Raw genomic sequence first — 17,588 nt, 5'->3', positions numbered from 1 at the left:
ATTCACTCTTTATGGGGCATCTATATGATGTCCTAACCAAATTGCTGATCTTCAGTATTTCTCCCATATTTCATCAGTCTTTTCTCGGACTGCGGAAGACTGATCCCCCCTGCCCCAAGAACAGAATAGTATCGTAGAGCAGCTGTAGATTGCCTTAGTGCTACTCTTCAATCTTTTTGAAGATATGTGGTTTTGATGAGACATTTTGGTAGGTTGAACCTCATCAACACACTTCTTTGCTTCCCTGGCTAGGTGCATCTTTACTATTAAATTTATGTCAGCACCAATTTAACTTTGCAGTTGTGTTTTTAAATGGGTGCTGATACATCTACAAGTTTTTAAAAAATGAATTCTCATTTGCACTGTTTCACAAAAGTGACTTATGGCAGTTACAAATATGAATATGATGATTTAATATGATGAAATATGATATGATTTAATATTATAATTAAAAGGATAGAAAACCGCAAACAAGTAAGGGTGGATGAATGAAGTGGAAACAACTTTAGCAACTAATTAGTCATAGTGGCTGCTTTTATTACGTTGAGATAGGTTATGTTTTAATATGTTTACAAAATTGTACATGGTGTGGAGACAGTGGACAGAGAGGTTATTCTTTCTCTCTCACAAGACTGAAACCAGAGGTTATTCATTGAAACTGATTGGCAGGTAATGCAGACAGAAGGAAGTACTTCATCATACACAGTGTATAATTGGTCTATTTGTTGTCACAAGATATGGTGATGGCCACCAGCAAGGATGGCTTTAAAGGATATTAGACAAATTCATAGAGGACAAGTCTATCAATGGCTGTTAGTCATGATGGCTATATGCTATCTCCAGGAGGTTTTCACACTGTGCTTTTACTTCGAATCTCCCCGGAAGGGGGGGTGTGCTTTCACACTTCAGCTAGATTCTCCCTGAATTCCCTGCAAGATCTTTGGGAGCACATCACACACAACTCGGATTTTTCCTTCCGAGTTTAAGCTTAGTCCGCATTATGTCCAGGGTAAAAAAAAAACCCTGTGTCACTTTTTCGGGATAAAACGAGCGTGGCTGCCAGTTAAGCTTTTAAGATGCAAATAGGAAGCTGCCTTGTGTAATGTCGTGATTCTTATTCGAAGTGGCTTCACTCTTGGCATACTTTGAGAGCTGAAGCACTGTGTGAAAAGCTCCCAGGTTCAGAGACAGTATGTCACAGAATACCAGTTGTAGCAGAGCCATGGTTGGTGAGGAGGTATGCCTTTTACCTCCTGTTTGTGGGCTTCCCAGACAGAGGTGCACCTAGGTAATTTTGAAGCCTGGACCTAAAGGCCTTTGGAGCCCTCTCCCTCAAAGATAAAGCATCATCATGCTCCGCTGGGTGACCACACCCCAGGGGTAAGAGCACCTCAGAAGTATCTGAGAAGCCACGGGCTGATATGATGCGGTGTTACACAGTCATAACACTCCACTCTGGCTGCAGATTCCTAAGAATGGCAACCCCATTGCTGTAAATAACGTTTACATTATTTACACATGGTAGAGAGTAGTGCAAGCAGCACCTCTGCAATTTCCCCTATGTGAGCTAATGGAAGCACTGCTTGTGCTGCTACCTGCTTTTAACAGCCTTGGGGCTGCCTTACAGAGTTGTAACACTGCGCCCTGGGGCTGCGACAGACTCCTAAGGCTGTGCATCATGTTAGCCACTGTGGTGAGCAAGATGCACCGCAGATGTAAATAATGTGGGGAGAAGGAAACAACTCCAAGAAGGAAGAAAAGAATTAGAACTGCTGCTTCTGCGACAGGAAGAAGCAAAATTGTCACACAACCTGTCAGTTTCAACAATGCTGTTTTTCTTGATACTGGCAATGGAAGCATTTACAGGGCCAGCCAAGCTATCACCCTTCACCTGTTTCCTGAGCAGTGGGGAGATGGGGATTTCACTCATTCACAGACCCGCTCCAGGTCAGGAGTGCCTGTATGTGGAGAGAGGAGGAGTTGTCCACACCTTTGCTGTGGGGATGGAGCATTATGAGATGACAGTGGGTTAAAAGCATTATATTAGGTGCAGTATGGCGCCACGTTTACAATTCTGCTTCCAGCATATCGTACAAGAAGTACGCGCCAGCATCACTAGAGGACTCTAATGTTTCAGTTCTGGTGGACACTTGGCTCTCCTTGTCTTATAAAATCTGGCTAAAATCGATCCTGTGGGAACAGTAGCACCACCATTAAATGGTATCCCATGGCCCTATTCCTGTAGGAAGTTTCAGATGGCTGTCATGGGCCCTGAGAACCAAAAGGGACACACGTCCACTATCCAGTTCATGGCATAAAACATCCACTAGGGACCAAAGCAGTTGCCATTCCATGTCCAGAATGGAGGCGAGACTGAAAGAGGGGCGCGGGTCAAGCCAATAATGTTAATTAGAGCCCCTGGTGGCGCAGTGGTAAAACTGCCGCCCTGTAACCAGAAGGTTACAAGTTCGATCCTGACCAGGGGCTCAAGGTTGACTCAGCCTTCCATCCTTCCGAGGTCGGTAAAATGAGTACCCAGAATGTTGGGGGCAATATGCTAAATCATTGTAAACCGCTTAGAGAGCTCTGGCTATAAAGCGGTATATAAATGTAAGTGCTATTGCTATTGCTATTGCTAATTAGGCAATGGAATTTGAGGCCTTGTGATGTAGTGATGGGCACTAGTTTAGATTGCTTTAAGAGGGGATTAAACATATTCTAAGAGACTGTAGCTATCACTGACTATTAATGATGTTGGTTAGATGGAATCTTCATGCTCAGAGTCTGCAGACCTCTGAATATCAGTTGCTAGGGTAGAGCTAGCCTTCATGTCCTGTTTGTGGGCTTCCCAGAGGCATCTGGTTGGTCACTTTGGGGAACAGAATGGTGGACTTCTAACAGGACTCTTCTGTTCTTTCCCACACACTCCTTTTTATGTAAAGAACAGGATTTCTCCGTTGATATGTGAATGATGCAGACAAATGAGCAGCTGCCCCATTAGTTTGAGTTTAGTTATTAAAATTCCTGATACAATGAGAACTTGTGTAATGCTTGGAGAGATGGGAAAATGTCTGATTAGCATTAACTGGAGAACTGTGAAAACTTGCTTGCATTTTCTGTCCCTATACTTCTCTGCCATATCTGAAGCCCCTCTCATTCGTCTTCATCTCTGCTTTTCTCCCTTTCTTTTTTGAGTATGCAAGTACATGAAGCTCTAATCATAGTGCTAGTTACCATGTAAATAGAAATAAGTGAGCGTGGGCCACCAAAAACATAGTGCATGATTGATGTGTTTATTGGAAACAGAAAATAGCTCTTGGTCTCAGAGTGTTTTGATGCAAACGTCTGGTCATTTGAGCCTTGGTGAATGACAGGCAGCTCTCACTCTGCTGTTTAGTTTTAAAACTTGGGAACAAGCGATCTTGCTACTTGCAACCACCACCCCTCCAACCAGGGAGGGGGCAGTTCTTTAGAAAGGTACTAAAGAGGCTAGATATGTCATGGAGGCCTGTGCTTCTTGTTGGCCTTTTCTTGAAGAAGGAGATCTGAGGGATAGAACAGCCAGCTTTACCCACCAGTAGACATATTGTCTTCTTGCAAAATCATCATAAGACTTTGAGCACTGTGATATTTATTATTTTATTCCATTCTTCCTCCAAAGAGCTTAGAGTGGCATCCATGGTTCACCCCTGTCTTATCCTTATAACAGCCTGTGAGGTAGGCAAGGCTGAGAGAGTGTGATTGGCCAGAAGATCAACCCAGAGCTCACCAGTACTAATCAGTCACTAGCCGCTATACAACGCCTGGTTCTCAGGAATGCTTTAATGCACAGTGCAAGAGGTTTGTTTGCTAACGCATGTCAATGCCAATTTCAGTGAAGGAGCTTTTAAAAAACTCCGCATGTCACTCTCTTGTGCAGGTTCTACTCTCCTAGCAGAGCGCTGGGGTCCATCTGCACCAAGCTCGCCCACCTCATCTCCAAACTCACCCTCCATCCTCTGCAGTGGCGTTTCTGACCCTATTCTGAGTACCTGTGGTTCTGGCCCTCTTGGCAGCTCAATCAGTGGTAAGTACTTCTCCAACAGAGCCTTGGGTCCCTTTCAGTTTCAATACTGCCTCCTGTACAAGCCCTTTCTACATTCCTTTTTCTTTCCGGAGAAGATAATGGTTGTCAGTGGCTGACATTTGCTGCACTGTTCCAACAAATGGAAGGAACCCTGGAGGGACACACAGAGTTTGGAAACTTGTTGCATTTTTTAAAATCTTTTTTCTGAACCCACTGCCCGGCAGCAGTGGAGGGTTGGAGGAATGATTTTTGCTACTTTGCCCTCCCTCCTAAGGGCTCTTCATTTACAGTAATGTGACCCAGAGGGCTGCACAACCCTTAGGCAGTGATGGCCAATAAAGGTGGGGCTGGGGGGTGGGGGCAGAGAATGAGCTCATCCACCCTGCTGCAGCATTAACCTCAAGTGTGCAGGCTGGTCGTTCACCAGGCTGGAGATTTCAGTCCCCCACCTGGCAAATACAAGGCCATGCACTTGGGGTTAATGCGTCAGCAGGGTGAGGCAAGAGAGAACGAGGCACCGGGTGGGGCGAAAGGAGTGAGAATGAGCTGCAGCAGTGGCTGATTCTCCACCTCCACTTCCCCACCCCCAGCCCCACCTATACCAGCCACCACTGCCCTCAGGGACACATCCCTGCAAATGAATAGGCCTTCAGGGAAAGCAGCAAATCCCCGCCCCCCCCCCCCCGCAACCCTGTATGGCTGCTGGGCTGTGAAAAAAAGGAAGAAACACAAGGAGTTTCCAAGCTTTTGGCATCCCCTCAGGCTCCTTCCTTTATCTGAGTACTGCAGGTAGGGTTGCCAACTGTCCCGCACTGTGTGGGATGTCTCGACTTCTAGCGGGGAATTGCTCGTTCCATTCGGGATGAGCTTTCTCCCACTTAAAATTAAACAAAAAACAAAAAACTCAGCAGCGGCAGAGCAGAGAGGATGGTGGCGAGATGCGCACACATGCACAGAAGTTGAAACTGGCCCAGATTGCCTCATTTCGGGAAGGAAGGGGGGTTGGGTCGGGACTCTTCGTCACCTTCTCCCAAGCTCCACCTGCAGTGTCTTGCCTTCAGCGCTCCTTTCAGTGCGCCTGCCCCAAGAGCATCAGCCTGCTGCATGTGCCTGCTGCAAACTTCACCTGGTTGCGAGGTGGGAAGAGCTCTTGCCACCATCCTCTGCAGCCACCAGCAAGCGGTAAGTGCGCCTGGTGGTGCAAGTACGGACCCTGGCCAGTGGCTGAAGCAGGTGGCTTGAGAGGAAGGGCTGCCTCCAGAGACAGAAGCATGCTCCTCACTTTCCCCCCTCACTGCTGCATAGGCGGAAAGACAGAAAAAGTGTGTGGGGGGTAGCTTGTAGGAATTAAGGTTCAGTTGTGAAATGTCTGTGTGCTTTAAAGTTGCTTACAATATTTTGGATTATCCACTGCCACCTGGTGGGGGCAGTGAATGCAAATCCTGCCCCTAGGTGCCCCCCCTGACCCTGGCCCTCGGTGTCCCAATTTTTGTCAACACAATGTTGGCAACCCTAACTGCAGGGAATGTCAGCCAGTGTTGTTACATGTTTAATCCACCCACACTCCAAGGAGCTCAGGCTAGTGCACATGCCCCCTGAATTCTCAGAACAACCCTGTGAGTGAGTTTCATCTGACATGTTGCTTTAAGGATATGCTTAGTGCCAACATGCTAGTTCCTTTTAAACTAAGTAGAAGCTGGATCCCATCCCTACAGATCAGGACTGTAGCACTAGGGAGGGCTTTTAGCCCTGCTCCAGTTCACCCCTACCTCCCCCAGGGGAGGGGTGATGTTTCCCCATTTGTGCTGGGGGGGGGATGCTCCCATTGACATTGAACAAACTATACATCACTTCACCATTGTGCCGAGTGTGTCCAGCCCATGAGCTGAGGCAAGAGTAAAAGCCAAATAATGAATGAGTGTCAGCTTAGGGTCCTCCCTTGAAATAAGCCGACTGAAAACATTTATTATTTGTTATAAATATTTATATCCCATTTTTTCCTATTTTGTATTAAAATATTTTACGGTGACTCACAATACACAGTAAAATTCACCACAAGCCAACACAACATAACACAAAACTACAATTAAATTGTAAGGACATTGTCCGCTCTGGCTTCTTGACTGCTAACATTGTAAGGGGAACACTAAGTCAGTTGCTCTTACATGTTGGACACACTCTAAGTCCTCTACTTGTAGGTTGTAACTGGAACCAAATCTTGTCCACTGGTCATATAATGGCAGCACACAGTTCTTTGAAACTCCACACTACATTCAGTTCTCATTCAGATGAAGTTTGGAACATACCAAGTATGATATTGTATACATAGACATTAGAATATTTATTGGGGATAGGTAGAGCTGATACCTTGGCATGTAGAGGTTCCTGGTTCAGTCACTGGCATCTCCAGGTGGCCCTTCCAGTTACAAAAGACCCCCTGTTTGGAACCCTGGAGAGCCACTGCAATCAGTGTAGACCAAGGATGAGCGCACTCTTGGGTCCCCAGATGTTGTTGGACTTCAACTCCCATCATTCCCAACCAAAGGCCATTGGGCCTGGGGATTATGGGAGCTGAAGTCCAAAAACATCTGGGGACCCAAGGCTGAGAATCCCTGGTGTAGACCAAGGATGAGGACACTTGGCCCTCCAGCTGTTGTTGAACTACAACTCCTATCACCCCCAGCCACAATACGTTGTAACTAGGAATGATGGGTATTATAGTTCAACAACATATGGAGGACCAAGAGTGCCCACCCCAGGAAAGACAATATTTATCTAGAGGAACCAGTACTCTGATACAGTATAAGGCAGCTTCATGTATGCATATAGAATGACAGGTAGATATGACCCAATATAGTGGGTCTAACAAAGTGACATAATTAACCACCAATTTAACAAATTTGAAGCACATTTCAAAAACGGGCATCATATGTATGGAAAAGTACAACATCCAGGATAATGGTTTTATCAGCTCTCCACCCCCACCCCGCCCCAGCAGGGCGAAAATTCAGAATTCAGCTTGGACACTAATATTTTTTGAGCAGCAAGGTATAGTCTTCTAATGGTGTAGCAGGGAAATGACTTGCCTAGCAAGCATGAGGTTGCTGGTTCGAATCAACATACTAACCCGCTGGTATGTTTCCCAGACTATGGGAAACACATATATCGGTTGCAGCGATATAGGAAGATGCTGAAAGCCATCATCACACATTGTGTAGGAGATGGTAATGGCAAACCCCTCTTGTATTCTACCAAAGAAAAACCACAGGGCTCTGTGGTTGCCAGGAGTTGACACCGGCTCGATGGCACATAACCTTTACGGTATGAATGAATTGTGCTAAAAACTTTGGTTTCCAACGTTAACCTGAAAATCCCCCTAACAGTCAGATTTACAGGAATGCCTCTAGTCTATACCTACTGGAGTGGTTCTCCTTTGGAGGAGAAGTATGGCCTCTCTGGCTCTATGTGCAGATGTGCATACCTATGCACAAATCCCAATCATCCTCCATGAAAAATCTTAACCCTGATACTAGACTCTGACAGTATCTGTATCATATCCTGTTACCTTGCATAACTGATTTTGCTGCCAAGATTTAGTCTATCAGTGATTTGGGGATATTTTTGTCAATTACTGAGAACTCGATATGTGGAAGGACATGGAACCTGAGTATAGCTAAGCTATGGCACAGCAGATAGGGAAATGTACTGGGCATGGTGGAAGACCAGTATATTAACTGGTCTTCCACAAGGAAGGTCAGGAAATATACCAGGTTCTGAAGGCCCAATATCATTTCTATACTATTATGCTATAGTATAGCATATATGCATAAGCTGCTATATGCAGCTTACCTAGTGTCCTGTCCAGTCACAAGTGTCTGCAGCACTTTGGGGGGAAACCAAACAAGCAGAAAGATGGGTGGTGGAGATAAATATGGTGGTCTAAAATAATAGTTCCCAGTTCTTGACCTATGCAGAAAATTGAGAACTGTGCCTTTGAAACTGAAACTGACCATCATGGGACACCAGGAGCCCAACTAGCACCACATAGGTCTCCTGACAGTAGCTGGGCAGATGTTTCTGGGAGTTTCACAAGCAGTGCATGATGGTGATCTCCATCTCCTGTTATTAGTCTTTAGCAGCAAGTGCCTTAGCCTAGTCAACATGTTTTAATATCCCAGTGGGATTGATTACAGGTAGAAGACTGATAGCATTTCTTGTGTTGCAGGCACTGCTCCAAACTCTCCCGTCAGCATGCCCGAGTCCCCTCTTTCCCCCTCCATCTCAGGGTCCTGGAACGATGAGTGTACCATCTGCTACGAGAACATGGTAGACACCGTCATTTACTCCTGTGGACATATGTGCCTGTGCTACACATGTGGGCTCAAACTCAAGAAGATGGCCAATGCCTGTTGTCCTATCTGCAGACGTGCCATCAAGGACATCATCAAGACCTATCGCAGCACCTAGAGCAGCATGGCAGAAAGGGTGGGGGCTGGGGAGATACTCTTTATGAACTGAACAAGACCAGGGGCGGGGGAAAGGGTTGTTCTAGCTGTCCTTTCCCCCATCCTTATATGCATAGCCCATTCAGAACACCACCACTCATGGGCAAATTCGAGATTTGAGGCTGATGATTTCTTCCTTCCTTGGCACATAGCAAAGAGACATCACTTACACAGATATGCAGCTGGCAAGAAAAGTTGGATCTCATGCCTTCCCCCCTTTCCTTGCCTTTTTGCTTAGACAGACATTGCAAGAAGCAAGTGAGGAAGGGATGCAAAATAACCACATTTTGCTTAGGCATGTTCGCAGTTACCTTATGTCAATGCGTTCAAAATTTAAGAACTAAGTGGAGCAGAAAAGGATCAATCTCTGACAGCTTTCCAAACAGCCACACATGCACATCAGTGGCAGCTGGACTCCACTCCTCACCCCATGGGTAGGCGGCATACGTTCATGCTAAGGAATGCTGTTCTTGGTTGCTGCTTCTGCACTGTGCTGCCCACAGGAGGCTGTTGTTCATGAGCAGCCTTCAAGTTATATTTTCTACGCATTCTTCCTTCCTTTCCCTCTCCAGCCTGCTACTTGCCCCCTGCCCTTGCCAGCAGCTCTACAGGATGAACAATCCACCTTCATCTTCTGCATTTTTTTAAAGCATTGATCCAGGTGGCTGCTTTCAATGGTCAAAAGGATCAATTCCTATCTGCTTTCTAAAAATTATGGAGCACATTATAGAAGCCATAAGGAAGATGGTCTACAAAGGCTTTTCATTAGGAGACTGAACACAGGTCTGGGTTTTGAAGGAAAGTAGAATCACTGATAATTTAAGAACTCTTGGCCAAATTGAAAGTTTGCCACAGAGCTTGATTATTTAGTTATAAAAAAAACAGAGATCACGATCCGAAATGGTTCACTTTACTTTTCTTTCTTTCTTTCTCTTTTTCTTTCTTTCTTTGGTTGTTTGAATGAATGAGTGAATGAAGGATTTTTAAAGCACGCTTCCCATCATGTGAAAGACAATGGTCTTGCGTCTCTTGGTCCTACCACTGTGAATATGTCTGGTGTAACTGAATTTTTGGTGTTTCCCTCGGTGTCTTACTGCAGTTGATTATGCCATGATGGACAAGCACAAGGCCTCATTCTTCCATAATCCATTGTTTTCTCAGTTCCATTTGACAAAGACCCAGACTAATCTGAAACACATCATCACCTTGCTCCAAGTGTGTTCACCAGCTGCACAATGCTTTCAAGCATCACTGTTGACAGAAACTGACAAGTCTCACATCCCCAACCAAGGGCTGGACTCTGAGCTACAACTACACACCATCATGCTAGATAGAAAACTGATGAGGGCTTAAATGCAAGGAGTCAGAAGGGCAGGGTGGGTTTCTGAAAGGGGGACCTTTTGGTTTCACCAAGTCATGTCATTCTACATGCGTACCATCAAGGTTATAGATAGTCAAAGGAGAAGGCCTATCATCTTTAAATGCTACTTTCAAAAGATAGGGAACCAGGGCAAGACATTTCTAAGAAACTGCCTTTACCGAAAAAGAAAGGAGAACTCTATGACAGAGGTACTTGCAGGCAGGTAATTGTGGATTGGACTAGGCTTTCCCATCCTTGTAGTCCACATATATGGCTTTAGTGTACTGGTCCCTGTATAGGGGTTGCAGGACTACATGGTTCCGTGCTCAATGAGATCTCATTTGGGAGGGAAAAGCTGGTGCATTTTTTTTAACAGCTCCCACTCTGATATTACAGGCTTTAACTCAGGAGTCAACACAGGACCATCAGGACAGACTTTCAGATGTATAGTCATAAGAGAGTCACCTCTTGCCATTTACATTGTGTGTTACCTAATATGTAGTCAAATTCTCGGCTAAAAGTGCCTCTCCCTTTGGGCCTGCTTGCAAGACCATCTGGGCATGTGGCTTTTTCATGAGAAAACCCTGCCTACATTCGCCCTCAGCCTGTGTGAAATTCATCAGCCTCCAGGGTCCTGTGCAGGTTCTGGAATGTGACTGCAAGTGTCACTGTGAAGGTTTGCCTTCAGCCAACTCCACATAGGCTAGCTGGCAGCATACGTAGGCTTTTCAAGCACTTTGGCTGTAGTTATCATGCACTTAGACCCTTAGAATGGCCACGCATCATGTACAATTGGGTAGGCTACACTCTAGCAGTTCAGTGAATGCCAATCCTTGCATGGATGAAATGTGTCCTGGCTAGAAAGGAGAGCCTCAGTTTATTATTATTATTATTATTTTACATTTATATCCCGCTCTTCCTCCAAGGAGCCCAGAGCGGTGTACTACATCCTTGAGTTTCTCTTTCACAACAACCCTGTGAAGTAGGTTAGGCTGAGAGAGAAGTGACTGGCCCAGAGTCACCCAGCTAGTTTCATGGCTGAATGGGGATTTGAACTCGGGTCTCCCCGGTCCTAGTCCAGCACTCTAACCACTACACCATGCTGGCTCTCATTTTCTGGCTCTCACAGCATACGCACACTCTAAGCTTGTCCCAGAGGAACGGACAGCTGCCCAACCACCACCACTAGGTGGTGGTGCTCATCTGTGCTTGTCTATTTCTAAACAAATTAAGAGCTCACCATCAGCATGCACCTGGAAGCCTTCAGTGTGAAGCACTTGCAGAGCGTTTTTTAAAGAGAGAGGAATTACTACTCCCCTCCTTATCTATGGTTTAAGGGAACATTATGTAAAGAGGCAACCATCCACCTTGCCACAGTCCATGACAAGCTGGATGGCAAAAGTTACTGTATACCACTCAGCTCAGGAGTCCCCTCGGGGACATCACAAGACCGTTGGAGCCAGGCTATGGCAAGCCTCCTCTGCAGTACCAATTGCCCATTGAGTTCCCAGAGCAAGTAGCCTAAAATGTGTGCCTGTTGTCTTTCTATTGTTCTATAGCAGGGCTGCTCAACTTTGGCCCTCCTGCAGATGTTGGCCTACAATTCCCATAATCTCTGGCTATTGGTCACTGTTGCTGGGGATTGTGGGAGTTGTAGTTCAGAAACAGCTGGGGCACCTAAGTGGAGCAGGCCTGTTCTATAGAAAGCACTGGGCATAAGTAGCTAAGAGAATTATAGCCTTTGGCTGCAGTCCTGTTCCTAGTTTGGTAGGGATAAGTTATGTTGAAAGCAGTGGGATTTGCATCTGAGGAAACCTATCTCAGATCAGGCTCTAGTTCTTCTGCAAAGGCCACATCAGCCCCAGCCTCTTTTACTGGGATCAGATACAAAACAAAAGATACAGGCCACAGTCGAGGGCCAAGTCACGCAGCAAGTTGACTGTGGGTTTAGGACTGCTGAAGGTAACCGTGGATTAGGGCAGGGGTAGAAAGGTCATTTTCACAGAATTGCACTGTTTTCCTATTTTGAGGATTATCGCATCCACAGGGGAAAAGCCCATACTCTTTAGAAAATGAAATAAAAGCAGCAATAGTGTTAGGAGAGCCAGATGCCTGAACTATTGTAACAAGAAGAGCACCACCTGGGTGGATCAGATTTTGCCAGTAAGTATTTGCAATTCTCTAGGATGTATTTTAACAAAAGAAAGCTCCATTCCCACATTTCTTATTGGCCAATATTCTATGGAAACAAACAGCCTGAGCCTGTCTTGGAATGATATTTTTCCTAGTTAAAATGCTGTTTTTTTGTTTATGCTGCTATTGTGCATGGGAGAAAAATATTGGCTTAAGAGAATATATTTGTAGAGAATGCATTTATTAAACCCCCTTTTGCCATTACTTCTACAGGAGCACACTCCCTATTTTACATACAACATAATAGCCTCTGTTGACCTGAAACATTGCAGGTTTTGTATCTCAAAACCTATATGACTAAAAGCCTTTATAGCCTGACACTAGGGTCCTAATCCAGCACTTAACATGCTGTCAACATTGTATGTCAGTCAACATGCACCTACCCATGGTAGTTGTTAGTATAGTCAACACTGGCAGACCCAGACACGTCTTAGAGGGAGAGGCAAGAAGATGGGTCTGGATCAGTCCATTTCCTCTCTCCCCTCGTACAACTGGATATTTCAGTTGTAGAACTACACCGGACCTCTGTCAGGGTCTGTGCAGACTGGAACCAAGAAGGGGAATCTTGTGTACGGCTCTGGATGGCAATATCTGAAAGCAGGAATTGCAAAAGGATCACTCATTTAGCCATCATTGCTGTACACTTGTTCCATGCATAGACTGTCCCTGCTGGCTCAGGGCTCTTACATGAAATGCCAAGTTCCCCCTATAATGCACAAGCGTCATCAAATGTGGTTCTCTGCTGCTTCCTGTAACCTGATTTTTGTTATTAGAGCTGATCAGGTAATGGTGGGCTGGAATATCTCCAAAACAAAAAATGTTTCCTTGCATCACTGTCTTGTTATGGTTGCTGGATGCAGCTTCTGCAAAAACCACCACCCTGACACGTGATTTAACTGCTTTCCCTCTCCTCCCTATCCCAGCACCAATACAGGTTTTGTTTCACAGGTTGAACGACTTGACAAAAGGTTACTTGTTGGTTTTTTTGGGTTTTTTTGTTAACCCAGCCTGTTCCTAATTCTTTGTTTACAAATAAAATCAAGTGGTTAAATTACTTTATTCAATAAGATGTCATCATTTCCAGGAGCAAGGTCCTGCAACCATAACTAGGTTGTGATGGAAGGAAAGACCTTTGTTTTGACTTGAAAACATCCCAGCCCATTTGCTTTTCAGCTAAAAAGGGAAAAAAAAAATGATCGGTGCTAGTAAGAAAAACTGGGTAGAAGTGATGCAACAGTGGCCCCAGACTATGCATGTGCTAGGAAGTGGGAGAAAACAGCAGCAGCAGCTAACCCATGTGAAAGGGGAATGAAGTGGAAAATGTATAACACAAGTCAAGCTTGTTGGGAAACCTTAAATATTGCAGTTTATTTGTCCAAACAAGCATCGGACAGCCAGGTAATGCCTTGGCCCTTCTGCTTTGCAGTTCAGCTGCTGTTTGAGGACCATTGGTGTCATTTGAACTGCAGAGCTGATGATCATGCTGCTCTCAAATTTGACTTGGTTCAAGTGTGTGTGGGTTAGGGTTTCCCTGAGCTCAAGTCTTTTCACCGACAGATGATCAAGATTTTCTTCCACCAAGCACAGGGCTCTCCTCTTCCTCCCTGCTCCCAACAGCATGGTTTTGCACATGCAAGTTCAGATGCAGAAGGCCACTTTATACACAAAAGCTCTATTTGTGCAAACAGAACTCTGGCCTAGGATGGCACTTGGGAATAGTGTGCAAGAGGGAACATTCTCTTTCCATTCACAAAGTTTTGGGATGGGCATATCTTTATTGAGGACCAAACTTACCAGCAAAAGCTAAAAAAGAAGAAGGGCAAGGCTCTTCACGCAGGAAAGGAGTGTTTCAATAGGAGCAGGAACACCATTGGAGGGTTGTTTCATTTTCTCTGTGTTCGCATGTAGGATTCAGAGTTCATGTGAATCAATGTCATTGAAATGAAAAATTTATCTTTTAATTGCTTTATTTAAAAAAGGTTTTGTGTTCTGTTTATATTAAAAAAGATTTACATCCAGTGTGACAATTGGATAACTGTGATTGTGAATAAAGTTGATTTAGGTATCCCATGGCGGTGCATGTGTGGGTTGTTCTGACTACTAAGGGTGAACACGCAAGGAAATCTTCAGGAGCGCAGGAGTTGGTGACATTATATAGATATGTTTCTATTTATTGAAATGAAAAAGGCTGCACTCCTAAGTTACGTTTCATTGAACATATTTGTATTCTGAGTAAGTAAAATGGTTGCGCAAGTATCCATACACATGCAGATGTTTTTGTGTTAATGACCATACATGTGGACTGTAGGTGTACCCTCACGGGCAGGGTACCCAAAGGAAGTGCACTACCTTACATGCGTTGAACATAACATGAATAGGGCTAGATCCCTGCCCCCAATGGAAAGTTACTTACTTCAGTGGCTGCATAGCCCTTACCTTCTATACACAAGTACCCTTCTTCACTTCTGCAGCCTTGGGGGTCAGAGAAGCAGCTGCAGGTAATTATATGCTCATTTGGCTTTCTGTAACAGTAACTGATCCTTTATGGATACATGTTCAGCTAGCCGTGGGTTTTGCAATACAGTTGTGGAGTTCCTGTCTCCTTTGTTTCAAAGGCAATCCCCCCACCCTCAGAATCAGCAGCAGCAAGGTCTCAACAAGAACTCTGGTACACGGACTCATGGAAGTTCAATATTCTTTGATGATTAATCTTGCCCTTATTATGGAACTTAAGGCAGCATGGCTAGGGGTCCTAGGATCTCTCTCATCCAGGCAGAATCTTGCTTAGCTTCAGCAGACCATTTTCTTTGACTGAGAATATACTATTAAGCTTCTCTCTCACATGCAAGCATCATTGGTATTCATCCACTACATTTATATCCCACCTTTCGTCCATAATGGAAGTCAAGGCGGCATACGGAGGCAGTCTCCCATCAGACAGTAGCCAGAATCTAGACCAGCTTAGTTGCAGCAAGATAGCTGTACAACTTGGCACTTTAAGGATCAGATTGATTCTGCTCTGTTGACACTTGTGGCAGAACCATGCACCCACCCAGCCAGGCGCCTGTTTAGCCCTTCTAGAATTAATGCCCTGAAATCCAGTTGAAATAAGTAGAACCTAGGATAAAGGGCTAGTGAGAAACTGCGGAAGAAAATTTAAGTGTTGAAACACCACCATCTAGCGGTCAGTTTAGTGGTTGGCATCTAGGGACTGACACACTATACAAAATTTATTAGCACCAAGAGCAGCTTCTGGGGCAAATAGCCACTGTGGGGGCCCCTGATCAGGACTGCAGCAGAGCAATGGCATAATGCCCCCTCCTCATGATGGAGCTCCAGTCCAGATCAGGCCCCTCCCCCCAATTTTTTTTTTAAACAAAAAACAGGAAAACAAAAGCACGCAAGGTCAAATATGTTTAAGGTGCTACACAACTACTTGTGGGTCAAACTGGACATAAGGTTAAGACTAGAGGAACAATTTTTAAAAAACCCATTACACACAAATGTAAAAAACGTAAAAAATAAAATAAAAAACCCATTACACACAAATGAATTCCTCTTTTTAAGGAGGAGAAACCCCTTTAGTGGCAGCAGTAACCTTTTTGTGCAGAAGAGTAGTGGAAGTGGGTATTTTATTTGCTAGCCATTTGTAACCCTTGGTTTGCTAGCCATTTTTCTACACACAAAAATCACTGACTGGAACAGCTTCTCTGCCTTCTTCACATTCCTCCCAGGCGCGTAACAATGATAGGGCAAGGGGAGACAGTTGTCTGGGGGCCCCACTGCCTGGAGGGGCACCCCAGAGACACCTCATGTGACTCCCCATTGCCCCCTGCCCAGCCCCATAGCCTCTTAGCCACTTGCCTTCTTCCCGTCTCTCCTGCTTGTTCTGCTGGCCCGCAATCCAAGCAGCAGACAAGCTGCAAAGAGCTCCTTTTCTCCCGCCTCTCAGCTGATCGGCGGGTGGGCGGGGCTTCCACGGAGGCCTCCGTGTAGGCCGCAGTGAAGCCTGAACTCGAGTAGCGCCCAAGCCAGCCAGGAAGGAGGAGGCAGCCAGAGTGTTCTCTGCAGCAGAAGACCCCTTGCTGCCCTGCTCAACCCAGACCAGCATTTGCCAGGTAGAGTGTGAACTCCTTTTTGTGGTTACCTTTCCTGCCCCCCCCGCATATATAGGGATCTGCTTGCCATAGGGCTTGGATATGGGGGTGGGGGGGACCGAGAAGTCTCTGAATATTTATTTTGAAACAGCTTGGGAAATTTGCTGACTTAAAAAAAACTATCTAAAAAGTCCTATAAGTGGCTTGTTTCATGGCAGAAAATTGCAAAAACTTCTGGAACAGTATTTTATTAATTTTATTTATTCATTCATTCATTTATAAATGCACTTATGTTCAAGTTGTTTTGCAACCCAGAAGGTCTGAGTGAGAACTGTGAAGCATGTGTGGTGCTTTTATTTTATTTTTCTTGTGTGTGAACTGCTCCCCAATAACTTGCAGGGACTTCAGGGTAAATCTGGCCAACATGTGAATGCAGCACCTCCATTCCAGAGGAGATGTGTCTTAAAGGGCTTTAAAAGCCTCCTGTGAAAAATCTCCTGCAATCAAACTTGACTGAATTTGTTCAGAATTCTGAGAAAACAAACATAGGTTCACCCTGCATGGTTGAAAGTCTCCTTTGCTAATCTGCAGCGAGGGGCCCATTTTAATAATTCATCTTTCTAGTGTGTTCTAGGCATTAAAAGTAATACAAATGTTTAGTACTCAATGTATATCACTATATATTGTGACGTGTGTGTGTGTGTATTCAGTGAAATGTATTTGCAGGCAGCATACTTATTTTGGAATATCAGACTTAAATCCTTAGGGGCCTGGGGTGTGCGGAGGCCCTGGACTTGGGGGGGGGGCATTTTAAAATCTTGTCTCTGGGCCCACTCCAACCTTGCTACGCCCCTGATTCCTCCCATAAACATGCAGCTGAAACCCTCCGAGAGATTTTGAGTAGAATTCGCTGCATTTATATGCCACCTAAAGAGGCCACTCACATGGGTGGAGGGAAGGCTGCTCCAACCTTTCTTCCACGCAATCACAGAGATGCTGTTGGAGCACAGGCCATGTTCCCAGACAATCTGTGCTGCGCCATGCAGTGCAGAGCTCCAGAGGCCAGGGAAATGTGTTCCATCCTCCTCCAGATATCCCACAATGCAGTGCGCCACGTGCACAGTGAATTGACAGGATCCTCCATCATAGAGGTGCTCTCCAGGCCGGTCTCTGTGTCTCCTCGGGCTACATGCAACTTACGGAGGCACATAATTCCCGGCAGCTGGGATAAGGGAGTGCTTACTTGGCTAAGAGCCAGGCTTAGGAGCGGGGTTAGACTGGGTGGGAGGGCTGGGATCCTGGGCTAGGCTGCTTGTGAGAACAGCTTCATAGTTTGCTTGATTGTGGCATGAGTCTGTGTCTCAATA

General features: G+C 45.3%; 1 protein-coding gene across 11 annotated transcripts in view; it reads left to right on the top strand.

Moving 5' to 3' along the window:
- Positions 1–17,588, top strand: part of NEURL1 (neuralized E3 ubiquitin protein ligase 1) — a 265,752-nt gene that overhangs the window by 211,276 nt on the left and 36,888 nt on the right. For 8 of the 11 annotated variants that reach the window (XM_053311880.1, XM_053311885.1, XM_053311890.1 and 5 more), the window contains exons 5-6: positions 3,920–4,066; positions 8,292–14,194. In XM_053311880.1, coding sequence (XP_053167855.1) covers positions 3,920–4,066; positions 8,292–8,533 — 389 coding nt within the window. In that variant the 3' untranslated portion in view covers positions 8,534–14,194. Of the gene's footprint in view, positions 1–3,919; positions 4,067–8,291; positions 14,195–17,588 lie in introns of those variants that run through there. The other 3 variants (XR_008320097.1, XM_053311883.1, XM_053311884.1) reach the window with 1 other exon arrangement.

This window comes from Hemicordylus capensis, chromosome 3 (genome assembly GCF_027244095.1).
Source record: "Hemicordylus capensis ecotype Gifberg chromosome 3, rHemCap1.1.pri, whole genome shotgun sequence".
NCBI classification, from domain to species: domain Eukaryota; kingdom Metazoa; phylum Chordata; class Lepidosauria; order Squamata; family Cordylidae; genus Hemicordylus; species Hemicordylus capensis.
Note: the sequence above shows the minus strand (reverse complement) of the source record. Positions and strands in the feature narration are given on the sequence as shown.